This window comes from Salmo salar, chromosome 01 (genome assembly GCF_965601325.2).
Source record: "Salmo salar chromosome 01, fSalSal1, whole genome shotgun sequence".
NCBI classification, from domain to species: domain Eukaryota; kingdom Metazoa; phylum Chordata; class Actinopteri; order Salmoniformes; family Salmonidae; genus Salmo; species Salmo salar.
In genome coordinates, this window is record NC_138291.1 from 60,303,073 (window position 1) to 60,330,971 (window position 27,899).

Here is a 27,899-nt window from a genome sequence, read left to right on the forward strand (position 1 = left end):
TCATGTGCCTTTTACTGAGGAGTGACTTCCGTCTGGTCACTCTACCATAAAGGCCCGATTGGTGGAGTGCTGCAGAGATCGTTTTCCTTCCGGAAGTTTCTCCCATCTCCACAGAGCTCTGTCAGAGTCATCATCGGGTTCTTGGTCACCTCCCTGACCAAGACCCTTCTCCCCCGATTGCTCAGTTTGGTCGAGCGGCCAGCTCTTGGAAAAGTCTTGGTGGTTCCAACGTTCTTCTATTTAAGAATGATGGAGGCGACTGTGTTCTTCGGGACCTTCAATGCTACAGAATTGTTTTGGTACCCTTCCCCAGATCTGTGCCTCGACACAATCCTGTCTCGGAGCTCTACGGACAATTCTTTCGACCTCATGGCTTGGTTTTTGCTCTGACATGCACTATCAATTGTGGGACCTTATACAGACAGGTGTGTGACTTTCCAAATCATGTCCAATCAATTGAATTTACCACAGGTGGACTCCAAATTGTAGAAACATCAAGGATGATCAATGGAAACAGGATGCACCTGAGCTCAATTTCGAGTCTCATAGCAAAGGGTCTGAATACTTATGTAAATAATGCATTTCTGTTTTTAATACACTGGGCTTTCACCCACAACAGTGTCTATGGTTTACAGAGAATGGTGCAACAAAAAAAAAAAAAAACAGTCAGCGGAGGTCCTGTGGGCAAAAACAGTTTTTTTTTTATTAAACTTTTAAAAATGTGTTTAACCTTTATTTAACTAGGCAAGTCAGTTAAGAACAAATTATTATTTACAATGACGGCCAAACCCAGACGATGCTGGGCCAATTGTGCGCCACCCTATGGGACTCCCAATCACGGTCGGATGTGATGCAGCCTGGATTTGAACCAGCTACTGCAGTGATGCCTCTTGCACTGAGATGCAGTGTCTTAGACCACTGCGCCACTCGGGAGCCAAATCAGAGCGGTTGAAGAAGAAGGGCAAGAATCGTGCAAATTAACATTCAGGACACAAACAGGCAAATAACGGCACAGTATAATAGTGGTGTGCAGAACGGCATCTCGGAACGCACAACATGTTGGTCCTTGTCACGGATGAGCTATTACAGCAGACAACCAAACCGGGATCAACTCCTATCAGCTAAAAATAAGAAGCCGCTCCAGTGGGGACCTGATCACCAACACTGGACAATTGAGGAGTGTAAAAACGTCACCTGGTCGGAAGAAATCCCAGTTCCTGTTGCTTCATGCCAATGGCAGAATCAGGATTTGGCGTAAACAGCATTAATCCATGGCCCCATCCTGCTGGTGTCAACGGTACAAGCTGCTGGTGGTGTAATGATATGGGGAATGTTTCCCTGGCTCTCATTAGGTCTCTTGATACCAATTGAACAACGTTTGAACACCACACCTTGCAGAATCCATGTCTGAATAATTCAGGCTGTTCTGGAGGCCCGGTACTAGATTGGTGTACCTAATAAACTGGCCACTGAGTGTGTATATATATATATATGTATCCAGAATTTATAATTGACACATTTTTCAAACTGCTCTACGCATACAAGGCCAAATTCAGTCGTATATATTCAAACACATTGCGTTACTTTCAACCAACATTCTTCTCCCCTTCAAGCCATGTTAAGAGGGCGTTTTCATTCTACTTTCCCCGTACTGAATTTTTCCCCTTTGCAGCATCAGTAGTAGTAGAGCCAGCCCCCTATGTAGCCTATGTACGTACGTTGGTTGTAGTTTTATGAACAGGATCCGCATAAGGACAGCGAATACAGCCATTCCTCTGAGATTTGTGAAAGAGAAGATCAGGCCTGCATCGATTCGTGTTAAGGAGGACAAACAGGTATCAAACTTGGATAATTTCACTCTCGCGCATATCCGGTTTATTGCGTTTTGTGGCGAGCTGCGTCTCGGAAAGAACGTTCCTTTCCGACCAGGTCTGACGAGATTACACATCCAATGGATTGAAAACAAAATGGGGGTTGCGCTGTAGCATGGGAGGAACATAATTACAGAAAGGTTATGGCCCGATGTCCCAGGCATTTCTATTTGAGAACAACAGCCGCGGATGTCTAGTGGATAGGCAACCAATTTAAAGCAAGGCCATTGATTAGATAGATAGATAGTTATTTTATATTAGCATAATCCTGTTGCGATAGGAGGAACCGGTCAGAAGAAAAACGTATCAAGGGGTTATTTTTATTCCTGCATAATGGCGCGTAGATTTATAAACATTTGTCATATTCATGGATTTGTGCATTTAATATTTCTATGTCGTTTAGGATCTGTCGTTACATTTAAGACTTCATATTTGACAAAAAAATTTTTTTAAAATTACTGTTTGTCGAGTAGCCTATTGTAAGCTATTATACTAGGTGGCATGATCTTTTGTTATTTTATTTGTCATGTGCATGTGAGCAATCCAGAATCCAAAACGCATTCAAGATGCACAAATCAATGTATTCTAAATAATATACGTCGGGTCTCAGATTGCAAATGCCATATCCAAAACTGGAGTGTAGGCCACCGCGGCCGTTTTCTGTCCGGTATTATTGAGTTTGTTTACATAGTTACATTTGGGAAAGTACGTTGTCTACCCTTACTATTTTACCTTGAAAAGCAGACTAAATACTATACAAATATGAAGTATTTACAAATAATAAATACAAATACTGATGCGTTAATCAAATAATCCTATATGGCACGCAATTTAATTCTTAAATATTGTAGGCCTCTTATTCCATCGTATTTTGGAATTGTCTTCCAATGATATCTGTTAGTGTGCATTGCTAGTTTTATTCAGTCTCTGATCTTATCAGCTTTGCAAACTGTAGGCCTACACGAGGACGATATGACGCTCCTGAAAGGCCCCTTCTCAACCTGGAATCTCATTCTTTGTTTCTCAAGTTTACAGATCTGCACAGATTTGTTTATACATGTGTTATCAGTTTAAATAATGAGTGGTCACATAGCCTGCTGACAAGTTCCAACTTTTCACGCTCAGACTTGGTTATGCTACATGTACACACCAGCATCTAGTCAATTTATGGAAGCTTCAACGTGGCACATTTGCAAGCTTTTGGAGGAGTAAATTGAGTCTTTATAAAACTCATTTGGGCAAACAAAATAAATGACCCATTTAACATAGTTTCAATCTCCATCCTAAACACTAACCATGGTAAATGGACTGTTGTCTTCCCAGGTAGACGTAGCTGTGGCAAGATGTCAGCCCGAGGAGGGAAGAAGAAGAGCACCAAACTGTCCCGCTCTGCCAGAGCAGGGGTCATCTTTCCTGTGGGGAGGATGATGAGGTATCTACGCACAGGGACCCACAAGTACCGCATCGGCATGGGGGCACCCGTCTACATGGCAGCCGTCATAGAGTACCTGGCAGGTTGTTGTCTCACCTGAATGAAAACACACACATCTTTCTTCAATTCAGTTGTGTGTCCAATATAACAGGAAAAATGGTATCTAAAATATATACTGAATAAAAATATAAATGCAACATGTAAAGTGTTGGTCCCATGTTTCATGAGCTGAAATAAAAGATCCCAGAAATTTCCCATACGCACAAAAAATCTTATTTCTCTGAAATGTTGTGCACACATTTGTTTACATCCCTGTTAGTGAGCATTTCTCCTTTAGCCAAGATCATTCATCCACCTGACAGGTGTGGCATATCAAGAAGCTGACTAAACAGCATGATCATTATAGAGGTGCGCCTTGATGAGAAAACAACAATTGAATCCATTTTAGAACAAGGCTGTAACGTAACAAAATGTGGAAAAAGTCAAGGGGTCTGAATACTTTCTGAATGCACTGTATTTTTGTTCAGTATATAACTGATACTTTATAATTTGTCTGAAGATTTTCTAATGACATTCATTTATTTGTTTAGCTGAGATTTTGGAGTTGGCAGGAAATGCAGCAAGGGACAACAAAAAAGGCAGAATAACTCCTCGGCACATTAAACTGGCTGTAGCCAACGACGAGGAGCTCAACCAGGTACAGTATAATTCCCATTAAAATAGACAAACATTTAGAAAATGTCAGTGCTTGTCGTTCCACTTCATTGCATCATCGTTACACTATATTATATTGCAGTATATTTCTCAATAGGGCTCCATGAAACTATGATGAAGGTTGTCCTTCTGTCTTAAGGGTTCAGGAAGGTACAGATGACGCCATATGGCATCAGGCATGAACTGCCACCGCTTCGTGGTTAACCCCAAGTGGTAAAATGTTTTATTGAGGCCCGATATCCTGACAAGACATACAGTGCTGTGAAAAAGTATTTGCCCCCTTTATGATTTTCTCTATTTTTGCATATTTTTGATACTTAATGTTATCAGATCTTCAACCAAAACCTAATATTAGATAAAGGGAGCCTGAGTGAACAAATAACCAGAAAAATGTATACTTATTTTATTTAATAAACACCCAACAATCAATAACTGGTTGTACAACCTTTAGCTGCAATGACTGCAACCAAACACTTCCTGTAGTTGTTGATCAGTCTCTCACATCACTGTGGAGGAATTTTGGCCCACTCTTGCATACAGAACTGCTTTAACTCAGTGACATTTGTGGGCTTTCAAGCATGAACCGCTTGTTTCAAGTCCTGCCACAAAATCTCAATTGGGGTTTAGGTTTGGACTTAAACTAATTACACAATGTTCTTCATTTTATGAGGATTTTTTTTTTACCACTTGACTAGTAAAGTATTTCTCAGAGCAAAGAAATTGAACAATGATAGACTGAATACCGATTGAAAAGTAAACTAATTCACCTGTTCTTTGGCCTCTTAGCTTCTCCGAGGGGTGACCATATCAAACGGAGGGGTCCTGCCTCGTATCCACCCGGAACTATTGTCCAAGAAGAGGGGCAGCCGAGTGAAAGTGGACACTCAGGTGACCGTGCCAGAGAAGAGGGCGGAACGCGTCAAGAGCATCAAGAAACCCACCACCAAAAAAGGCAAAGGCAAACCAGGCCGCAAGCCAAGGGTCAGTACACATGAATGGGCTTCGTGAATGATGGCAAACATCTCAATATTTGTCCATGTGTTTGTTATAGTGTTATAAGAAGCGTGAATGTGTTCTGTTTTCCATGATAAGAAGAGCACAGAAAATGATAAAGAGGCTGTCGTAGCCAACTCGACAGTGGAAGATGGACCAGGCGATGGATTCACTATCCTCTCAGCGAAAAGCCTGTTCCTTGGACAAAAGGTATCATGTCATGTCAGTTATGACAAAACTGTCATTCTGTGACACCTATTGTAAAGATACTTTTGTATATATAGTGTATGTGGACACCCCTTTAAATTAGTGGATTCTGATATTTCAGCCACAACCATTGCTGACAGGTGTATAAAATCGAGCACACAGCCATGTAATCTCCATAGACAAACATTGGCTGTAGAATGGCCCGTACTGAAGAGCTCAGACTTTCAACGTGGCACCGTCATAGTATTCCAACAAGTCAGATCATCAAATGTCTGCCCTGCTAGAGCTGCCCCGGTCAACTTTAAGTGCTGTTATTGTGAAGTCGAAACATCTAGGAGCAACAATGGCTCAGCCGCGAAGTGGTAGCCAAATCGTCTGTCCTCGGTTGCAACACTCACTACCGAGCTCCAAACTGCCTCTGGAAGCAACGTCAGCACAAGAACTGTTCGTTGGGAGCTTCATGAAATGGGTTTCCATGGCTGAACAGCTGCACACAAGCCTGAAATTACCATGCGCAATGTCAAGTATCAGCTGGAGTGGTGTAAAGCTTGCCGCCATTGGACTCTGGAGCAGTGGAAACGTGTTCTCTGGAGTGATGAATCACACTTCACCATCTGGCAGTCCGACGGACGAATCTGGGTTTGGCGGATGCAGGGAGAACGCTACCTGCCCGAATGCATAGTGCCATCTGTAAAGTTTGGTGAAGGTGGAATAATGTTCTGGGGCTGTTTTTAATGGTTTGAGCTAGGCCCCTTAGTTCCAGTGAAGGGAAATCTTAACGCTACAGAATAGCAAGGTCCATATAGAAATGGTTTGTCGAGATTGGTGTGGAAGAATTTGCCTGGCCTGCACAGAGCCTTGACCTCAACCCCATCGAACACCTTTGGGATGAATTGGAACACGACTGCGAGCCAGGCCGAATCACCCAACATCACTGCCCAACCTCATTAATGCTCTTGTGGTTGAATGGAAGCAAGTCCCTGCAGCAATGTTCCAACATCTAGTGGAAAGCCTTCCCAGAAGAGTGGAGTCTGTTATAGCAGCAAAGGGGGGACCAACTCCATATTAATGCCCATGATTTTGGAATGCGTTGTTTGACGAGCAGGTGTCCACATACACCTTGGTCATGACACGTATGCATTAAGTTTCTTAGTAACTTTGTCATAACTTCAACTCTATATCCCCTTTAACAGCTTTCACTAACAGAGAGTGAAATTAGCAAGATTGGAACGATCAAGGTGGAGGGAATCATCAACCCCACAAATGCTGAGATGGACCTCAAAGAGGGAGTGGGTGAGGATTCCAGACCTGCTCGTCTTTTCATCTTAGAATCGCGAAAGCTTCACAGCCCATTATACTTTTGACTCTATCTTACCTGTTGTGTGCTGTGGTCTGCAGGCAATGCCCTGGAGAAGGCAGGTGGGCGGGACTTCTTGGAGGCAGTGAAAGAACTGAGGAAAGCACAGGGACCTCTGGAGGTAGCATCAGGTATGGAGACACGGACACCCAAACTACTGTCAAATCTGCTGGATGAAAGGGTTTGCTTTTGTATGGTTATAAAAGGATGCAATTACTGAATGTGCTTATCCAAATACCCAAATGTAACATAATCCACTTGATAGAAACATATTGTCTCACCTCACTTCAAAACCAACCTTACAGTACACTGTCAATGCTACATTTAAACTTGCACGTGAAGAGCGAAACGTCAGTGCGTCTTCCTCCTGTAGTTGCGGTGAGCCAGGCCAGTGGTATGCCAGCTCGTTTCGTCATCCACTGTAACATCCCTCAGTGGGGCTCGGAGAAGTGTGAGGACCAGCTGGAGAAGACTGTCAAGGCCTGTCTCTCTGCTGCAGAGGAGAAGAAACTGAAGTCTGTGGCCTTCCCCTCACTTCCTGCTGGCCGGTGAGACTAGTCAACTACAGCTTTAAAGGAAAATTCCACCCAAAAACTATCTTTTGGTATTTGTTTCATTAGTCCATTGTTGTTAGATATGACATTCAAAATACAGAAATACAGCCAGTATGATGTTTAAATCTATACCAGTAGCTAGGTTTCCATCAATTTGTCGAACGATATTCAAGCGAATATTCAAATTCACACAAAAGAATATGCCCATACAGATGCCATATCTTGATTCGATCACTGTCAAATTCAAATGAGCCTCGTGATTTACATACATTCACTGAAAACCCGCAGATCTCTCTTGCTTGCTCAAACGCTAAAGCACCAGACAGAATAAATGTCCTAGTACTGCAACATTCAAAATGTTTAAAAAATGCAGCCATACACATCAACAACTGTCGTTTTATATAGCTTAGTAACAAGCTAGATGTTGGTCTCCACTATGACACACAAGTGTATCTGAAATGCAGCTGTACGCTACATATAGCCTGCTGTAGCCTATCAAACTGGCTTCTTGTGAACACACAACTTTTTTATTTACTGAATAAAAAAACTGAAATTCTATTTGTTTTTAACTAGGTCGATGGTTTGGGCACAAAGTCTGCTTTAAACAGCAAATGTGCCCGCTCTGGTCTCGGCATGCGCTCTAGCCAACAGCTCGCTGATACAGTGCCTACATGATGAAATTATGGATAAGAGAGAGATTGTATTTATTTGTCGATTGGCAGGCAAGCACCATTCATGTCACCAGCATAAAATAAGAACCCTTGATATCTATTGAAAACTAGCATTAAGTTTATCATGCACTTTCACCAACCTGTGAAGTTTATCATCATTTATTTAATCTGTAGCCTAATCTGCATGCTTTTTCATGTTGTAGTGGGAGGACCACACAACATATCACGTGACTGCAAATTTACCTCGTCATGGTTAATCTAACAACAATTGCACAATAAATTGTTTCCACCGGAATTTGTTGCATAATCGTATCACAGCCCCAAAACATATCCACCTTTGTGTAGCGAATTTTGTTTTGTCGACAGTTAGGAAATTTAGACAATTTGACTGTTTCCATCAGGCATGTAGTGAGATTATCAGACAGGCACTTGACTCACAACAATGGTTGGGTGGTAACCTGCTGAGTAACAATAACATTGTTATTTTAAAAGGTACAATTCATACATTTGGTTTCCAGTAATAAAAAAAAAAGGGGCCTCAGCGGTCTGAACTAGGGCTCTCAATTTATCTTTCCTCGTTTCCTTAAAACACATTTGAGAAAAAGGTCCAGGGAGGGACATTGAACCTTATACTCAAATAAGGTTCAGGAAGCAGCAAGGAGATAGGAATCGCAGAAAGACAAATAGAAATTGAGCCCACATCTGTGCATCTCTCCTGGTTCTAGGAATGGATTCCCAAAGCAAACAGCCGCCCAGCTGATCCTCAAGGCAATCTCCAACCATTTTGTCTCCGCAACGACCTCTTCCCTGAAAAACATTTACTTTGTACTGTTTGACAGCGAGAGCATCGGAATATACCTTCAGGAAATGGCCAAGCTGGATGCCAAGTGAAGATGAGCTAGAGAGATGCTCGATTTGGGGTGTTTTTTTAAAAGGTTGCAGTTGTATTTCAGATGGATCTTTGTTTTTGTAGCTGGTATAGTGTGATGGAAGATGCTGTAAGTAGGTGTTTTTGACGACATCGGGTAGCCCTCGGAAGGTGTTAAAACATTTTTTTTTGTGAGTGAAGTACTGTATGCATTTATGTTACCGTCTTCCTTTTACGGGATTGCATTATTTTTAGACTAGATTAAATTAATAATCCCCATGGCTTGTCATTCGTATCCCTTATTTACTGATATTGTTTTTACATTCCATGTACAAAGACAATTTTAACGGTTGTTTTTCTGCCAGAATCACTCTGTAGTTTCTGATACAGTTAGTTTACTAAGAAAAAAAAAAGTGTTTCACATTCTGCTTTGAAATAAAAATCCAGATGTTTTACACCACAGATCCAGCTGTGATTTGATTAATGCATAATTTACTAACACCCATGAATAAGACAACAATCCAGTTTCATTACATTTATTACATTGTAAAAAGTACATGACCTTATCTTCATATATACATTATATTCATGTAATTTCTTGTTCACTCAAGAATTAGCTCCTGGTATACCTAACAACGCAGTACAACACATTAACATAACGACTTACAAAAAGACCCCCCTGATAGAGGGGCTCCACTTCATTGTGTTTGTGCACAGACTAATGTGATTTCTGACATAAGGCAGAGGATTCGGAGAGTAATGTAACCTGACATGGAAGTAGTTGCTCCCAACTGTGCTTCGACGAGAGTATTAATTCCCCAACGACCCCATTCATAGCTGAATAAATACGCTAAAAATATTATAGACTGATAGGGGTAACGGCCAAGGAATAAGCTGCACTGAAGTTTACTCCAATCGCAAGGTTGGGTTTTCAAAATAGACACCTGACGTGTTCTAAGTGGTTGAGGCTTTTGAAAACCATTGTTTGTTCTTCCGTCATCACATGCAGTGAGAAGTCTGGTACGTGCATCGTTTGATAAGATGATCAAGGCTCTAACTTCAACATGCCAATGTTCCAACTCCTCTGCAATCCATAGCTTACTGTACAGACGGTGAAATGCAAATATACTTTCACTGAGTCAAGTGGGGTAAAGTAGTCCCGTATGAAACTTGCACAGGTGATCTGGACCAATCATCTCATCTCTTGAAAATGAAAACTGAATTTAAGATCTGCTTGTCCCAGATTTACTGATTGCGGTCTATGCTCAATCTGCTCAAGTCATATAATATGACATTATGCTTACTCAAGTCTTAAGTGGCCACAATTGCTGTATGCATCATGTTGCTTAGAGTGTTGGACCAGTAACCGAAAGGTCGCTGGTTCGAATACCCGAGCTGACAAGGGGAGAAATCAGTCGATATGCCCTTGAGCAAGGCACTTAACCCTAATTTGCTCCAGGGGCACTGTACTACTATGGTGGACTCTGTAAAATAACACATTTCACTGCACCTATCCGGTGTATGTGACAACATTTATTACACAAACGACAATATTGTACTCCATTAAACAATCTCATTAAGACTTTACTATTAAACTCTCCTAACATGATCGACAAAAGTTGACACGTACAGAGTTCCACCATCCCAGAACACAGGGAACCAACCACATACCTAGGCCAGTTGTCACATTCAGAATGTTCTTGGTGCTGCCCTTGTTAGCAATGGCAGCATCTCAAATCCATCTTTCCAAGCCAAACCATGCACACCTTTGGCCCTCTTGGTCATAACAGTATTTAAAGTACGTAAAGTGTCGTTTTAAAACATATCCTTGTTCTTTTGTGTTTTAGGGCCATTGTAATAAAAATTTGCAAACAAGATTGTGACAACTTGTAAGCTAATTTCTAACCTCTGACGCCAAATTTTATACTGGAAATATAGAAACTATGTATGCTTTATATTACCGTACACTTACTTTTCGACCTTCCAATAAAATAGTTACGATATAGGTCTGTTTTTGTTTTAAGACAGTGCCCTGACACTTTGACTGGAGTAAATGAATCTGTTTACATCCTATTCAGTAAACAACATGCAGTACTTAAAACCCAAATAAGTTATTCACTATGATTTTGTTCCTGGCAGAACCTCTAGATTAATGTTAAGCACAGGCATACTCAGGCAAAACTTTAGCCTTTTGGGGGCCCTAAGCGAGATTTGGTTGGGGAGGCCCCCCCACAAAGCGGGCCATTTTTTTAAATGCCCCCCCCCCCTTGAAGGTGGAGAGAAATATCTTTTAAAGTAATTTCATGGAACACATTTTGCCATGGGGCGTAGAGAAAAATGTTAGCCATTTTAAAGCAAGTTAACTGCAGTTCTATACATTTTGCCATGGGGAATAGACATTTTTGCAATTTTATAACATATTTCATGCAATTCTACTAACTTTGCTGCTTTACAACTTGTTTCCCATTTTTCCATGGGGTGGAGAGACATTTTAGCAGTTTTAAAGCCAATTTCCTCAATTCTACACATTTTGCCATGTTAATGATATCTGAGTGAGATTGACTAACAAAATCAAAAAAATGGTGGGCCCTTTAGAAGTCAGGGCCCCTGGGCAAGTGCACTGTCAGTATTTGGTCATGATTACTACAAATTTAGGTAACTGGCTAGACTAATTTACCAATCAACAAAATTGTTAGACGACATGGCTAATTGGAGTGGCTGTTAGCGATTGACAAAACGAGAAAAACTGCTAACGCACAACCAATTTTCAAACTTGCACCTTGTGTATTCTACTAATCTAACTCTCAAAAGTAAGTTGAGACCCCGACAGAGTTCCAAAAAATGTCTGACGAATAAGTGAATATTGAAGGACAGCAGGCCCCAGGATGTTAGATAAGACTTCAAAGCTAGATGTGTCTGTTGTTTAGTGTCATCTGAGAGGTGACCATGGATGTCCAGGGTCTCTCTCTGTGTCACAGACGGTTTATCCCCCTGTGTGAAGGGGGGCAGAGCCTAAGGAGAAAGCTATGTTGTTTAGGGGACAGGTGGGGGATGGAGTTCCCCCCCTGAGAGTAGGCATAGGGCTATGGTGGCTCTATTTGACCTGCGGGGTGTCACTATGGTTAGTGGGGTGGCGGGCGGGGAGCAGGGCAACTGGCCTCAATGAGGGCGGGGTTGAGAATAATGGGGAGGGACATAGGGGGCACGCCCCCCACCTGCAGATGGGAGGCCAGGGGCTGCAGGATGAGAGGGGACTGACTCGTGGGGGACTGGATCAGTGGGCTAGAGATCTGGGGGGACATCTTCACTGGGGTGGGCATGGGGGGAGTCGACGGGGGTACTGGAGATGATCTGTCTGTTCCTGGAAGAGAAGAGAGGACATTGATTAATTCACTGATTGTTGGCTATGAAACTGACATTGACTAAATTGATCGTTGGCGTTGGCCAGATTTGATCTTTGACTGGCCACGTTAACATGGTTACCGTTGGTACTAGGTGGTGGGGGATCTTGGGGCGACGCTGGTCTGCTGGAGGTCTTTGGCTCTGTGGGGGCAGCTGGCACTGGCACAAGAGATGGGGCCTGAGCTGGGGGTGGCGAGGCTGGGGGGCAGGGGGCAGCCGGCTGGACAAGCTCCACTGGGGGACTAGGAACAGGATCTATGGACACAGAGCACATACAGCCATTACATCTCAGAGATCTAGCTTGTGTATATAGCAGAACACTGAAACAAGACTAAGTATAAATCATGAAAAACATGAAGGCTGTGTATTTGAAAATCTGATTTATGCTTGATCCGGGAAAATGAGGTCCAGAGGCTCCGTACAGAGGGTGTGATGCAAACACGGAGCCGCCGTAGGCCTGCAGAGGCCAAATCAAGCTCCGTACCGCATCGCCATGTGCATCCCACATTTTGTAAGGTTTCCATATAGCTCCCCATTGACATGATTGGTTGACGGTAGGTAGGGGTGGTATGTCGTGTATAAACAACTCACTACCTTGACAACAGCTATGCTCCGCGAAGGCGCAAGAAGTATGAAGGCCCTGACTTCTGCAGAGGCCGCAACGCAGGAAATGCTGTACTGCCAATACAGATCCAGATAACCTACCTTGTTAACAGTCTGAAAGCAGAGTACAAAGAAAACAGGGCCTTAATAGAAGCAGTACCTGGTTGTGGTATGACTGTCTGTTTGAAGAGCTCCTCCCGGAGGTTAGGCAGGAAGCAGTCGATGCGTTCCCAGGTGATCTCCCACAGGTCAGAGTATCCCGTACGAGAGTCAGCGCTGTGGAAGATTCCTGCTGTGTCCATCACCAGCAGCATGTTCTTCAGAGACTCTGGGATGGCCTCCAGCTGGGGGGGGGGTGATAACAACCAGCCAATTAGCCATGCAATCACACACATAGATGGAGAAAAAAAAACACTGCTTGAAATGAGCTGTATAGGAATAAACATGAACTATTACTTAAAGACCAGTATTTGTTGTCCTTTCTTTTTGTTTGACCACTCAGATTAGAAGCACCTGCGCTAATAGGAGTTGAAATCGACATGTGCTACTGTGTAACAAGCAGGCATCCTTACCAGCAGGTCACTGGAGCCAGCGTGCATGTACTTGTCCATGAAGTCCAGGATGGTGAGCCACAGGGCAGCGAAGGTGGACAGAGACAACAGGGGAGAGAGGTGCTGCAGGAACACCTAGGGGAGAGCAGAGCAATGGAGAGCAACAGTGAGATATGCAGAGATGGCATGGGTAGACAGGCACACAGCATATTATACTATCGCTGTTCAGGCAGATGAGAAGTGCTAGACAGTGGAAGGATTTAGCAAATTATGTCAATTTCTCTAAAAAAAATAACACCCCAAAGGCAACAGACAGTTGTAGGAGAGTCTAAACCTGTGGTCTGAAAACAGTCTGACAAAATATCAGATTTCACACTTTGAAATGGATGCCTGTTGTGTGTTGACTGAACTCTGACCTTTGACAGCAGGGTGCAAGCCCTCATCCTGGTCTCCTCCATGCCACACACGTCTGCAGGGCTAATATTGTCCAGAAGCTTGGTCAGCAGGGGGAACAGCACCTGGGAGCACACAGTACACAGTACTTAAAACACAGTTAACACTGACAACGCTCAGATTAGACAGACCACTTACCGTGCATTCAGAATGTATTCAGACCACTTTACTTTTCCCACATTTTGTTACGTTACAGCCATATTCTAAAATTGATTCAATTGTTTTTTCCCTCCTCATCAATCTACACACAATACTCCATAATGACAAAGCAAAAACAGGTTGTAGATTTAAAAAAAAAAATGTATTAAAGATAAAAAACTGAAATATGACATTTACAGACCCTTTACTCAGTACTTCGTTGAAGCACCTTTGGCAGCGATTACAGCCTCGAGTCTTCTTGGGTATGACGCTACAAGCTTGGCACACCTGTATTTGGGGAGTTTCTCCCATTCTTTTCTGCAGATCCTCTGAAGCTCTGTCAGGTTGGGCGGGGAGCGTCGCTGCACAGCTATTTTTAGGTCTCTCCAGAGATGTTTGATCGGGTTCAAGTACAGGTTCTGGCTGGGCCACTCAAGGACATTCAGAGACTTGTCCCGAAGCCACTCCTGCGTTGTCTTGGCTGTGTGCTGAGGGTCGTTGTCCTGTTGGAATTTGAACCCTCTCCCCAGTCTGAGGTCCTGAGCAGGTTTTCATCAATGATCTGTACTTTGCTCCGGTCATCTTTGCCTCGATCCAGACTAGTCTCCAAGTACCTGCCGCTGAAAAACATCCCCGAAGCATGATGCCGCCATCACCATGCTTCACCGTAGGGATGGTGCCAGGTTTCCTTCAGACGTGACGCTTGGAATTCGGGCCAAAGAGTTCAATCAAGATTTCATCAGACCAGAGAATCTTTTTTATTTTTTTTATTTATATACATTTACAAAAATGGCTAACAACCTGTTTTCGCTTTGTCTTTAATGAGGTATTGTGTGTATATTGCTGAGGAAAAAAATGTATTTAATCAATTCTAGAATAAGGTTGTAACGTCATTATTTTGGGGTAAAAGTCAAGGGGTTTGAATACTTTCCAAAGGCACTGTATTTCCCACTTATTTTAGAATGTGAGATTTTTCCAAAATACTTATTTGCCATAGAAGCTAGGATTTGGCCCCAAGTGCCTACTCTTTTAATGAATCATCTATTTCAGAGGAACCATTCAGCAGCCATTCTTGTGACCCACTATTCCCCATACGCACACCAATTTCCAGTGGTCCTCCTATTTTGTGGAAAATGATGTTCAGCATCCTCCTCTCACCTTGTTGAAGCAGGACTCCCACTCCACAGCATCTAGTGTCTGCAGGTCATGGACCAACAGTGCCCTCTGGAGGTAGGTCAGGGCCTGCATTCGCACCAGCCTCCTGGCATCGCAGCACAGCCAGGCTATCCCTATAGGGTTCACACAATGTATGGATACTTGAGCTAAGACTGGCTATAGTGGAACGATAACAAGATCACTGAGTCCACTAAGTCCATTCTCTCAGGGGTCATCAGTGAATTAAGGGGACCTAGGGACCTTCAAGCTTATATTTATATGAATCTCCAAATATTAGTTATCAGTTCCAATATTAGCAAAAAAATATTAACATCTGAAAACCTTGTCAACGAAAACAGGAAATGTGCATTTGGCTTCACACAATAACACACTGACACTGAAAACATTCCTCCAATGACTACGAAATGATGATAAATTGTGTTTATTAAACACAGTTTAGAGGTGCCTTTATTTAAATAGGTTATAATGACAGCAATGGGGATAAAGTCTCTGACCTTGGAGCAGTGGGCACCAGCAGCTGGTCCACAGTGTCTGGGAGTCGGCCTCAATCTTCTTCCCTGCAGGCTCCAGGCGACGCTGCTCCTCTGCCCAGGAGCTGTAGATGCTGGAGGCCCTCGTATGCAGCGTGTGCATCAGATCTAACAGCTGAACCAGGGGGAAACACCGAACTCCATGTCAATATGGTGTGGTCATTGCTAATCTAATCACAGCTTGATTCTAAAACATGAATGTATGACTTAATGTCTGTATTGTCTTGCTGGCTCCAAGACACATACTACAGTATATTTACATATCTATGGCTGCGTTTAGACAGGCAGCCCAATTATGATCTTTTTTTCCCACCAATTGGTCTTTGACCAATCAGATCAGATCTGAAAACGATATGTGAAAAGATCTGATGTGATTGGTCAAAAGATCAGAATTGTGCTGCCTGTCTAAATGCAGCTTAGGTAGGTAGCCTAGTGGTTAGAGCGTTGGGCCAGTAACCGAAAGGTGGCTGGATCGAATCCCCGAGCTGACACGGTAAAAATATGTTCTGCCCCTGAGCAAGGCAGTTAACCCACAGTTCCCCAGGCGCCAAAGACGTGGATGTCGGTTAAGGCAGCCCCCCCACACCTCTCTGATTCAAATACGGAAGACACATTTCAGTTGAATGCATTCAGTTGTACAACTGACTAGGTACGCCCCTTTCATTACTTTATTCTAACCCAGGCTAATATTAGTGTCCGTCGTCTGAGCATGAATACCTGATTAGTGCCAAATGAGTTCTGAAAAGAGATGGCAATTAGTGCTGACAGATCACGTAACTTTGAATCACTCATATAGGGCCGGGATGATACCAGTATCGCGGTACTCGTTAGTGCCATGGCAAGGAAACAAAACGCAAAGCGGATTTAAGAGTCACATTTACAATATTTTACATACAGCAGATTTTTAACCTTTGTGTTTGAATTTTTGCCAAGGGAAAAATATTGCGATAGTGGTATCGTCACAGAATAGGATTAAACACCGCCACAACGTCGCTTAATTGCCATGACAACCATAGTATGTCACTCCGCCTCAGTCTCAATTGAGTATGCAGAGAGAGAAAAGACAGCTGAAATCTCCCATAATTCCCACCTTTCCCTGCAACCCCACCTCCACCCCACATACCTGAGAGCAAACCTGGGGCTTATTCAGGAGGGTACAACGTTACAGAATGTTCAGATAGATAATTATATTGTGTAGAACAGACATGATTGTCTGTCATATAGTTCTGAACATTTCATCCAACTGAAAAGAGCCCCTGAGCAGCACAGAGACCAAGGTAGAAGGGAAAGAGGGCTGTGGTACTTACGTCCTGACTAACCTGTAATGACACCATGTGGTAGCTGGCTGGGACCCCCTCGTCCTCCTCGTCATCGCTATGGGAACGGGAAGGCCTCTGGCTGGAGGCCTTGGCGCGGCGGGATGCCCCCTCCTTGTCCCGGGGCTTCCTCCTCACACGGGACTTCTGGGAGTCGTACTTGTGGTTCTTCTTCTTCTCATAGGTCCTGTAGCCTGTAGGTCAGTGGAGATGGAGAGACAGTTTTAGCCATTGTTACAGATATATCCTGAATAATTATCTTCATTTATATTTCTATAGACGTCATATTTTGACGGGTATGACTTAGCGCTTGGGAAAAAAATGCATTCCTTTTATGTTAAACCAGGCAACAAAAGGCTATATCAACTTTGAGTAATAGCAGGTTTCAGGGCTGTGCGGTTTCCATTAGCTTCCTATATAGATAAGCGCTGCGCTTAACTGAGGTCCTTGATCAACCAAACTTTATTATTAAGTGTGTAAAGCCGTGTTGACAGCAGGTATCTAAGGGCCTGGAGCGCTGGGAGAAATGAAAAGGCTATCAGTGGTGCCATGCCTGCAGAGTGCACCTGCACCACCTTCCACTGTAATCCCGGCTTTACTTTAGTCTTTTCCAGATCAAATCAAATCAATCTAGATCACTAACAGACTGCTGTTGCTGGGGAGAAGGGAAGTCGAGTGACACAGTCCTCAATTAGAGGGTTAGTGTGGAGGAGGCAGGGTAGTCACTCTATAGGCATGCCTTCGGATCCCCTTCCAAAGGGTTTTGAGACTAACCACTCAAAAATGGCAAACTGTCAAAGCTTAAATTACTCAAGCATATGACATGTGTTAGCTTGTAAAACAGCATTGATGAAAAGAAAGGCAAATACAATGCTGAATTCATTGTTGGAAGAATTCTAGTTGTTATGAAAAAACTAAAAACACTTTGGAAAAAGACAGAATACAAAATGAACCTCAAACAAGTATATATGTCAGTCCACAGAAAGCCATACCTCCGTTTAGGCTGGCCTCCACAAACACCCGGATGGCCTTGACACACAGCTCAAAGTTCTCGGGGGTGACGTGTGCAGCGTCGCGTACGATGAAGGAGAGGGACTCCACACACTTGATGAGAGACTTGGTGTCGTGGAAACCCATGTCTTGACCCAGGGTCAGGCTGTACTGGTTCACTAGAGGGTTTAGCAGGGTCTTGGAGCCAGAAGCCGCTACCTTGCTGATGTCCAGGTCGTCTTTCCCAACCTGCCAATATAAACACACTGTGTGAGATGTGCCGTATGTTGATGCATTGAGAGTATTGACTGACATTGATATGACAAAATAACACACGAGTTTCACTATTACTCTCGGGTCTTCCACAACAAGCAGCGTAAAATAGTATCAACGCTATGAAGATCTCTGGAATTGATCGTCTGAGCACTTAAAAGAAAAGCGTGTGCACGTGACGTGGAAGTGTGTGTGTGTGTGTGGGGGCTCATACCACCAGCCATCCGCTGCTGGTCACGTCCACGTCAGTGACAGAGCGGGGCATCCTGGACTTTCCGTGCTCCGTGTAGACCTCAGAGTCTGAGGTGTACCCCCGGTCCAGACTCACCTCACTGGGGTGGTGGAATGACAGCTCACTGTCCGACTGGGCACCTGGAACAAAGGTGGAAACGGGACATGAAAACAACCGTTTAGCAGACATAAAAACGCACCACTTAAAAGTGTGGCTGTGTGCCCTGTAATATAACAGCTGAGCTGTTTGTATAAAATCAATACAATTGACCATAAACTTGTAGATTTTTTCTCAGCAGCTAAGGCCAACAATGTAGCCTACCATTCCACGTGATGGTGTGTGTAAGTAAGTAAAAGGCTGACCTGTGTCGATGTCTGGGGTAGTGGAGGTGACCTTGAAGGAGGCGGGGGGTTTGATCCCGGCCCCGATGCACTCGATTAGGGAGAAAAGGGTGAACCAGTCGTCTGTGCAGTGGATGTTGGCAGCGTTGGTCTTAAGCAGCTCATGGAGGCCGTAGGCCACCTCCCGGCTAACCCGGGCCAGGACGTGTGGTTTCATCATCAGCAGGAGACGCAGGGACAGCAGCACCTAGAGATGGTGTGGCAGAGGGGTTAAGGGGACGCGGTTACTTTAAAAGACCAACTGCTTGAACTGGCTGCGACCTCAATCTCACCGATTAGGGAAGTGAAGTATGTTCCTTACAAACAAAGTTCAATTTATGTAATGACAGTTCTAGGTCTCACAGTTCTGCTAGGTCTCACTGCACGTTTGAAGGGACAAGAAGATTAGCCGAAACAATTGTAGGATTTGTGACAAATACGTTGTGGGGAAGCAAAAGGAAGAAGAATACACTATTAGTTTACCGTAACAATGTCCATCTGGGTTAGAGATAAGATTGGGAGCAAAAGATAGTTCTCCATCTACAGTTTCTTGATTACTGAAGGAAACTGGGCTCCACATAGCCAAAACAATAACCTCTTCTGCACAACAGTAATTTCTCATCCTTTTCACACTAAATGCAAATGCGGAACACTTCTTTTGCTAAACAGACGCAACTCTGAATCACAAGACACTTTTTGCTAAACCGTAGACAACGCTCTACATAAGACACAAATCAATTGGACCTCTATACCAGGTGGTGTCAGAGGAAGGCCCTCAAAATGGTCAGACTCCAGCCACCCAAGTCATAGACTGTTCTCTCTGCTACCGCACGGCAAACGGTACCGGAGTGCTAAATCTGGGACCAAAAGGCTCCTGAACAACTTCTACCCACAAGCCATAAGACTACTAAATAGTCTGGCTAACTATTTGGTAAACTATCTGCATTGACTATTTTTGTACTAACACTTTTTGACTATGCACACACACACTAGACTCTACCCACACATACAATAGAGTGACATCAAAAAGTATTCATACTCCTTGACTTATTCCACATTTTGTGTTACATCCTGAATTCAAAAAGGATTACATAAAAAAACACAATATCCCCTTAATGAAAGTGAAAACATGTTTAGACATTTTTGCAAATGTATTTAAAAATGAAATACAGAAATATCTAATTTACATAAGTATTCACACCCCTGAGTCAATACTTTGTAGAAGCACCTTTAGCAGCGATTACAGCTGTGAGTCTTTCTGGGTAAGTCTCTAAGCGCTTTCCACATCTGGATTGTGCAACATTTGCCCATTACTCTTAACAAAATCCTTCAAGCTCTTTCAAAATGGTTTGTTAATCACTGCTAGAAAAACATTCAGGTCTTGCCATTGATTTTCAGGAACATTCACTGTCTTCTTGGTAAGCAACTCCAGTGTACATTTGGCCTTGTGTTTTAGGTTATTGTCCTGCAGAAAGGTGAATTAATCTCCAAGTGTCTGGGAGAACAGGTTTTCCTCTAGGATATTGCTTGTGCTTATCTAGTTTATTTTTTTATCCTGAAAAACTCCCCAGTCCTTAACGATTACAAGCATACTCACAACATGATGCTGCCACCACTATGCTGAAAATATGGAGAGTGGTACTCAGTAACGAGTTGTATTGAATTTGTCCCAAACAAAACACTTTGTATTCAGGACAAAAGGTTAATTGTCCCACTCCACTTCAATGGCTGTGCGAACTGGAACACGCTGTTGTACATGTCGATCCAGAGCATCTGGTGAGTATGCAGGTCATGGAAGAACTGGGACATTTTCAGCTTCCAGGAATTGTGTACAGATCCTTGCGACATGGGACTGTGCATTATCATGCTGAAACATGAGGTGATGGAGGCAGATGAATGGCACCACAATGGGCCTCAGGATCTCATCACGGTATCTCTGTGCATTCAAATTGCCATTGATAAAATGCAATTGTATTCAAACTCTGTTCACAATGTTGACATCAGCAAACCGCTCGCCCACTCGATGCCTTGCATATGTCATCTGCCCGGTAATGTTAAAACCGGGATTCATCCATGAAGAGCACACTTTTCCAGCGTGCCAGCGGCCATCAAAGATTAGCATTTGCCCACTGATGTCGGTTACGATGCCGAACTGCAGTCGGGTCAAAACCCTGGTGAAGATGACAAGCACGCAGATGAGCTAACCGGAAACGGTTTCTGACAGTTTGTGCAGAAATTCTTCAGTTGTGCAAACCTAGAGTTTCATCAGCTGTCTGGGTGGCTGGTCTCAGGCAATCGATCCTGCAGGTGAAGAAGCTGTATGTGAAGATCCTGGGCTAGCGTGCTTACACGTGGTCTTTGGTTGTGAGGCCGGTTGGACGTCCTACCAAATTCTCTAAAACGACGTTGGATACGGCTTATCGTTGAGAAATGAACATTAAATTCTCTGGCAACAGCCGTGTTGGACATTCCTGCAGACAGCATGCCAATTGCACTCTCCCTCAAAACGTCAGACATCTGTGGCATTGTGTTGTGTGACAAAACTGCACATTGTCCCAAGCACAAGGTCCACATGTGTAATGATAATGCTGTTTAATCAATTTCTTGATATGCCCCACCTGTCAGGCGGATGGATGGATTATCTTGGCAAAGGATAAATGCTCACTAACAGGGATGTAAACAAATTTGTGCACACAATTTGATAGAAATAAGCTTTTTAGAACATTTCTGGGATATTTTATTTCAGCTCATGAAACATGGGACCAACACCTTACATGTTGCATTTATAGTTTTGTTCAGTGTATCTACCTCAATTTCCTCGTACCCCTACACATCGACTCAGTACTGGTACCCCAGTAGTATATTCGTTTATTAGTACCAGTCAAAAGTTTTTCTTTATTTTTACTATTTTCTGCATTGTAGAATAATAGTGAAAACATCAAAACAATGAAATAACACATATGGAATCATGTAGTAACCAAAAAAGCGTCAAATCAAAATGTTTGAATCTTCAAAGTAGCCACCCTTTTCCTTGATGACAGCTTTGCACACACTTGGCATTATCTCAACCAGCTTCACCTGGAATGCTTTTCCAACAGTCTTGAAGGAGTTCTCACATATGCTGAGCACTTGTTGGCTGCTTTTCCTTCACTCTGTGGTCCAACTCATCCCAAACCATCTCAATTGGGTTGAAGTCAGGTGATTGTGGAGGCCAGGTCATCTGATGCAGCACTCTATCACTTTCCTTCTTGGTCAAATAGTCCTTATACAGCCTGGAGGTGTGTTTTGGGTCATTGTATGTTGACAAACAAATGATAGTCCCACTAAGCACAAACCAGATGGGATGGCATATCGCTGCAGAATACTGTGGTAGCCATGCTGGTTAAGTGTGCCTTGAATTCTAAATAAGTCACAGACAGTGTCACCAGCAAAGCACCATCACACCTCCTCCATGCTTCACTGTGGGAACCACGCATGCAGAGATCATCCGTTCACCTACTCTGCGTCTCACAAAGACGCGGCGGTTGGAACAAAAAAATCTCAAATTTGGACTCATCAGACCAAAGGACAGATTTCCACAGGTCTAAAGTCCATTGCTCATGTTTCTTGGCTCAAGAGAGTCTCCTCTTCTTTTTGGTGTCATTTAGTAGTGGTTTCTTTGCAGCAATTCAACCATAAAGGCCTGATTCACACTTTCTTCTCTGAACAGTTGATGTTGAGATGTGTCTGTTACTTGAACTCTGTGAAGCATTTATTTGGGTTGCAATTTCCGAGGTGCAGTTAACTCTAATGAACTGTTCCTCTGCAGCAGAGGTAACTCTGGGTTTTCCTTTCCTGTGTTGGTCCTCATGAGAGCCAGCTTCATCATAGCGATTGATGGTTTTTGCGACTGCACTTGAAGAAACTTCCAAAGTTCTTGACAATTTTCAGATTGACTGACCTTCGTGTCTTAAAGTAATGATGGACTGTCGTTTCTCTTTGCTAATTTGAGCTGTTCTTGCCATAATATGGACTTGGTATTTTACCAAATAGGGTTATCTTCTGTATACCAACCCTACCTTGTCACAACACAACTGATTGGCTCAAACGCATTAAGGAAAGAAATTCCACAAATTAACTTTTAACAAGGTACACCTGTTAATTGAAATGCATTCCAGGTGACTAACTCATGAAGGTGGTTGAGAGAATGCCAAAAGTGTGCAAAGCTGTCATCAAGGCAAAGTGTTTAACACTACATGATTCCATATGCGTTATTTCATAGTTTTGATGTCTTCACTATTATTCTACAATGTAGAAAATAGTACAAATAAAGAAAAACCCTTGAATGAGTAGGTGTCCAAACTTTTGACTCATACTGTATATAGCCATGCCATCATTGCTCGTCGTGTATTTATTCCTTGTGTTACAATTTTTTTTCTCCCCCCCATTATTATTTATTTAGTTGTATTCTGCATTGTTGGGAAGGGCCCATAGGTAAGCATTTCACAGTTAGTCTACACCTGTCGTTTACGAAGCAAGTGACAACATTTTTATTTGAATTGTGTCGTCTTTTTTTTCACCTTAAATAACAATAACTCGCATAATATTATATTTTTACCACCAACCTGTAAACTACCTTTGCATAATTAGTCCATAACTAGACATGAAAGTGTTTTCTGGTGAGTTATTTGGTTTTCCATGGGTTATAAAGTAGATCACATTCCATTTTTCTTTTTTTATATTGCTGAGAAAAGTGTTCGAGCAATCAAGAGAAGCTGTAATGATATAGCAGTTCAAGGTCAATAGGACAGTCACATAATAAACACTATTGAGGTTACAGGCCAGGGCATCAAGAACCCAGGTCCCCTCTTGGAAAAAAAGATTAGACCAGTTAAAACCTGGATAATCAAATTGTCCCACTGATCAACACAGACTAAGGTAGTTCATTGTGTGCCTTGATGCCCGAGCAAATACAACAATTGAGAGAAACATCTGACACCAGCAAACAACTATCACAGGAAACATCCTTTGTGACTTGTTATACAACAAATTGAAGCTTCCTTTTTAATTGCTTTTAAGACTAGGCCAGATAAGACCAATTGCAATGGTTAAAGGACATTGACCTAAGAAAGCTGTGTGTGTGTGTCCCCATCAGATGTAAGACTCATTGGATCAACAGTCCAATCATCCAAACACAGTGCTATCACTGCATCATTTCTGCGTTAATGCAACGATGCACTCCTAGATAGTTTGGTTTCCCCTTTCGTGTGCGTGTACCTGGGAGCTGATGTCCTCTCTGCGCAGCAGGCGGATGGCCAGTCTTATGAGGCCCACCACGGCCCTCTCCACCAGGAAGCAGCTCTCTGTAGCCTGGACACACAGGTGGCACAGGTGATCCCGCACCGTCTGCCATACACACGACACACGGTCCCTAAACACACACACACACACACACACACACACACACACACACACACACACACACACACACACACACACACAGAGAGAGAGAAAAACAGACAAATGATAAGGACTCGATAGCATAACAAAGCCTGATGTTGAAACAGCTGATTTGACTGATGTCATTCCTAATGGACGTGGGACAAAACACACTTGCCCTTACTCAAAGCAAACATTCTACCCTTTCTTCCCTCTGGCTGTACCTGTTCTCCATGACTATGCGTAACAGCATCTCCAGGCAGAACGCAGCATCCTCCTCGTCATACGTCTCCTCATCAGGTGTGACTGAGATCAGGGCCTGTGCACAAGAAACAGCTCTTAGAAAACAATACTAGAACGTTTTATACTCCCTGCATTTTAGTAATTAATATTCAGACAATGCATAGACAATATTTGCCTGTAATGTTATGATTACCTTCATCAGCTCCTGTAGAGACTCCAGCTGCAGGAATTTACTCTCTGTGATCAGCTTCTCTGGGTCACATTGCTGGAGGGGGAGTGACAACCCCCCCCAAAAAATGTATTAATAAAACAATTAAATGCACTATATGAACTTATCAACAGAGGCAATTTGGATGATCGTGATAGAGAGAAAGCAGTGGGCTAAGGGGTGATGGGTGTTGTAGTTCTGGTACCTTGATACAGAGCACGGCTGCCTGCTTGGCCTCCTGGTTCTCAGTAGAGGGCCCACGTTGACCAGACTGCTCCGCTCCACTCAGTGTCAGCCAGTTCACAAAGCTCAGCACCGCAGACTCACCCCTGGGAGAAAGGGAGGAAGACAGAGATGTCAAACACTTTAAAAACACATGTAATGTTTAATGATAGCCACCCATTTTACAACATGGAACTGGATTTAAATGTCAGAAAAGCTCTAGGTTTTTTTTAAGTGAAAGAGCTCAGCCTGGTATTTGAGCGAAACAGATGGTGTGACATGATTTTAAGGTGACTTTTACCGATTTGACGGTGTCTCTTCTCTTTGAAGGGAAATCGTTCCATTTGGCTCCACAAAATCCTCCACCTGAATGGACATAAGCACACAAACGCCACAGACATTTAAGAAGGAAGTCATGTCTAGTTTAATATCAGTAGGTGGCAGTATAACATTCATAATGTCTTACAGAAGAGTCCGCAGTCTTCCAAATTCAAACAGAGAACCATTTCATCCAGCAAAATGAATGGAAGGTTTGAATGTTCCAAAGGTACTCATAAACATGATTGAGGCCATTCGTTTTTTCTGACCATGTAACCTGACCAGGAAAAAAATGCTCACCCTTTCTGGTTACGTCACAACAAGGTCAGGTAAATCTCCTGTCCCTGACCATTGTCAGTAATAAAGAAACAGTTCTGACCTCCAGCATGGCCTTGGGCAGCAGCTCGGCTCTGAACAGCTGCAGCATGGAGTCCATGATGTTCTTCCAGCCTTCCCTCAGGATGTCACCGTGCCGGTGGGCCAGGTGGAACATCGTTTTCGCCGCTATCTGTGCCTTCCCGTTACTCCCAAATACTGTGGGCAGGTTCTCCACCGACTGTATTGAAACCATCCAGTGGAAAATGTTAGAATACTCTAGCGCACTAGGTGAAATGCGAAGGTTCCCACATTTGAAATGAAGCACTTACCTCACTGCTGAGTATTGTAAACTTGCAGAGGGAGATGATCAAATTATCAAAAACGTCACTGAATCCATAATGAGCTGATATCATGGCACACTTCCTAAAAGGAGAGAGAGAAACAGATCATCAAGCCTCATTGCTTTCCCCAAGGGACCCTTCTTCAGCATCTCCTCAGAGCCACATGGCTGGGCCCAGAACCATCTGTGACTCGTTTCAGGAAACTAGGCGTATGTCGTGCGTCACTACTTCACAGGAGAGCCATTTGAACATAAACTTTTTTTTTAATCAAAATGCGTTTTTTTGGCAGAAATGCCTTCTGGAACATGTTAACTTTCATGTGCCTTAATAACAAACTTGTATGCCATCTGTAAATACGAATAAAATTGTTAAATTACGAGCCTAGTTGGTTTAGCCACAGAAAAGTTTTGAAATCAGTGGAAATAGAGTATGATCGCTAACGAGATGGAGAAAATGTTGGCGTTTGATTGCAAATAAACAGACGGAGTCGAAAAGGGAACACACAAAAGGCTGTTACATCTTCAAACTAAGGGCAACCATGGTGTCCGTGACAGAGGGAGAAGCGTCCATCCATGTATACGGGTAAGAGAGTCTAGCTAGCTACATTTTCAGATATTACACGTTTCTAATTTAGTCAGAAAATCGTTTTCATTTCAAGTTAAAGTGTACTGTTAGCTAGCTAATGTTAGCTGGCTGGCTAGCTAGCTAACGTTACGTGTATGAGATCTGTGTTGTAATATTATTTGTATCTCAGAGCCATTTGCATTGCTAGTTATAACCTAATGTTAGCTAGCTAACATTGAACCTGTTTGGTTAGCTACCTGCAGATTCATGCAGGGTAGTAACATTATGAGTTGGGATTATGGTTCATTGTTTAGCTAGCTAGCTACATGTCTAAAACGTTGCATATAATCAATGCGGTGCCTATTAATTTATCATCGAATCACAGCCTACTTCGCCAAATGGGTGATGATTTAACAAAAGAGCATTCAAGAAAAAAGCACACTCGTTGCACCAATGTACCTACCTAACCATAAACATCAATGCCATTCTTAAAATCAATACACAAGTATATTTTTTAAACCTGCATATTTAGTTAAAAGAAATTAATGTTAGCAGGCAATATTAACTAGGGAAATTGTGTCACTTCGCTTGCGTTCATGCAAGCAGAGTCAGGGTATATGCAGCAGTTTTGGCCTCCTGGCTCGTTGCGAAATGTGTGAAGACCATTTCTTCCTAACAAAGACCATAATTAATTTGCCAGCATTGTACATAATTATGACATAACATTGAAGGTTGTGCAATCTAACAGCAATATTTAGACTTAGGGTTTCCACCCGTTCGATAAAATACGGAACGGTTCCGTATTTCACTGACAGAATAAACGTTTTGTTTTCGAAATGAGAGTTTCCGGATTTGACCATATTAATGACCTAAGGCTCGTATTTCTGTATGTTTATTATAATTAAGTCTATGATTTGATATTTGATAGAGCAGTCAGAGGTGGTAGGCAGCAGCAGGCTCGTAAGCATTCATTCAAACAGCACTTTCCTGCGTTTGCCAGCAGCTCTTCGCAAGGCTTGAAGCACAGCACTGTTTATGACTTCAAGCCTATCAACTCCTGAGATTAGGCTGGCAATACTATAGTGCCTATAAGAACATCCAATAGTCAAAGGTATATGAAATACAAATGGTAGAGAGAGAAATAGTCCTATAATAACTACAACCTAAAACTCCTTACCTGGGAATATTGAAGACTCATGTTAAAAGGAACCACCAGCTTTCATATGTTCTGAGCAAGGAACTTAAACGTTAGCTTTTTTACATGGCACATACTGCACTTTTACTTTATTCTCCAACACTGTATTTTTGCATTATTTAAACCAAATTGAACATGTTTCATTATTTATTTGAGACTAAATTGATTTTATTTACATATTATATTAAGTTCAAATAAAAGTGTTCATTCAGTATTGTTATAATTGTCATTATTACAAAAAAATATATATATATCGTCCGATTAATCGGTATCGGCTTTTTTGGTCCTCCAATAATCGGTATTGGCGTTGAAAAATCATTATCGGTCGACCTCTACTCTGGATAACATAAAAACAGCCTAA

The 27,899-nt window shown here is 42.7% G+C and overlaps 2 protein-coding genes across 6 annotated transcripts in view; one reads left to right on the plus strand and one right to left on the minus strand.

Moving 5' to 3' along the window:
• Positions 1 to 1,677: 1,677 nt before the first annotated feature.
• Positions 1,678 to 9,129, plus strand: LOC106606477 (core histone macro-H2A.2). Its single transcript, XM_014202702.3, has 9 exons — positions 1,678 to 1,835; positions 3,195 to 3,386; positions 3,894 to 4,000; positions 4,804 to 4,998; positions 5,110 to 5,220; positions 6,411 to 6,510; positions 6,616 to 6,705; positions 6,948 to 7,122; positions 8,525 to 9,129. The coding sequence occupies exons 2-9, from the start codon at positions 3,215 to 3,217 to the stop codon at positions 8,688 to 8,690; spliced, it is 1,116 nt and encodes a 371-aa protein (XP_014058177.1). The 5' UTR covers positions 1,678 to 1,835; positions 3,195 to 3,214; the 3' UTR covers positions 8,691 to 9,129.
• A 60-nt stretch (positions 9,130 to 9,189) lies between these two features.
• The window catches only part of LOC106606442 (Golgi-specific brefeldin A-resistance guanine nucleotide exchange factor 1), a 119,821-nt gene continuing 101,111 nt past the window's right edge, over positions 9,190 to 27,899 (minus strand). For 3 of the 5 annotated variants that reach the window (XM_014202667.3, XM_014202656.3, XM_045720593.2), the window contains 18 exons: positions 25,768 to 25,861; positions 25,500 to 25,676; positions 25,104 to 25,168; positions 24,786 to 24,909; positions 24,566 to 24,637; positions 24,354 to 24,448; positions 23,968 to 24,121; positions 18,694 to 18,919; positions 18,314 to 18,471; positions 17,829 to 18,075; positions 16,828 to 17,030; positions 15,485 to 15,635; positions 14,973 to 15,103; positions 13,640 to 13,741; positions 13,245 to 13,358; positions 12,833 to 13,016; positions 12,151 to 12,324; positions 9,190 to 12,028 (listed from right to left, as the gene is read on the minus strand). In XM_014202667.3, the coding sequence (XP_014058142.3) occupies positions 11,790 to 12,028; positions 12,151 to 12,324; positions 12,833 to 13,016; positions 13,245 to 13,358; positions 13,640 to 13,741; positions 14,973 to 15,103; positions 15,485 to 15,635; positions 16,828 to 17,030; positions 17,829 to 18,075; positions 18,314 to 18,471; positions 18,694 to 18,919; positions 23,968 to 24,121; positions 24,354 to 24,448; positions 24,566 to 24,637; positions 24,786 to 24,909; positions 25,104 to 25,168; positions 25,500 to 25,676; positions 25,768 to 25,861 (2,710 nt within the window). In that variant the 3' untranslated portion in view covers positions 9,190 to 11,789. The remainder of the gene's footprint in view (positions 12,029 to 12,150; positions 12,325 to 12,832; positions 13,017 to 13,244; positions 13,359 to 13,639; positions 13,742 to 14,972; positions 15,104 to 15,484; positions 15,636 to 16,827; positions 17,031 to 17,828; positions 18,076 to 18,313; positions 18,472 to 18,693; positions 18,920 to 23,967; positions 24,122 to 24,353; positions 24,449 to 24,565; positions 24,638 to 24,785; positions 24,910 to 25,103; positions 25,169 to 25,499; positions 25,677 to 25,767; positions 25,862 to 27,899) is intronic. The other 2 variants (XM_014202687.3, XM_014202673.3) reach the window with 1 other exon arrangement.

What these genes read in the sequence shown, in the direction of transcription:
- LOC106606477 (XM_014202702.3), top strand. Translation starts at nt 3,215, where the DNA reads ATGTCAGCCCGAGGAGGGAAGAAGAAGAGCACCAAACTGTCCCGCTCT. An exon ending in GGACCTCAAAGAGGGAGTGG is followed by an intron (nt 6,511 to 6,615) that starts GTGAGGATTCCA and finishes TGTGGTCTGCAG; the next exon opens with GCAATGCCCTGGAGAAGGCA. An exon ending in ACCTCTGGAGGTAGCATCAG is followed by an intron (nt 6,706 to 6,947) that starts GTATGGAGACAC and finishes TTCCTCCTGTAG; the next exon opens with TTGCGGTGAGCCAGGCCAGT.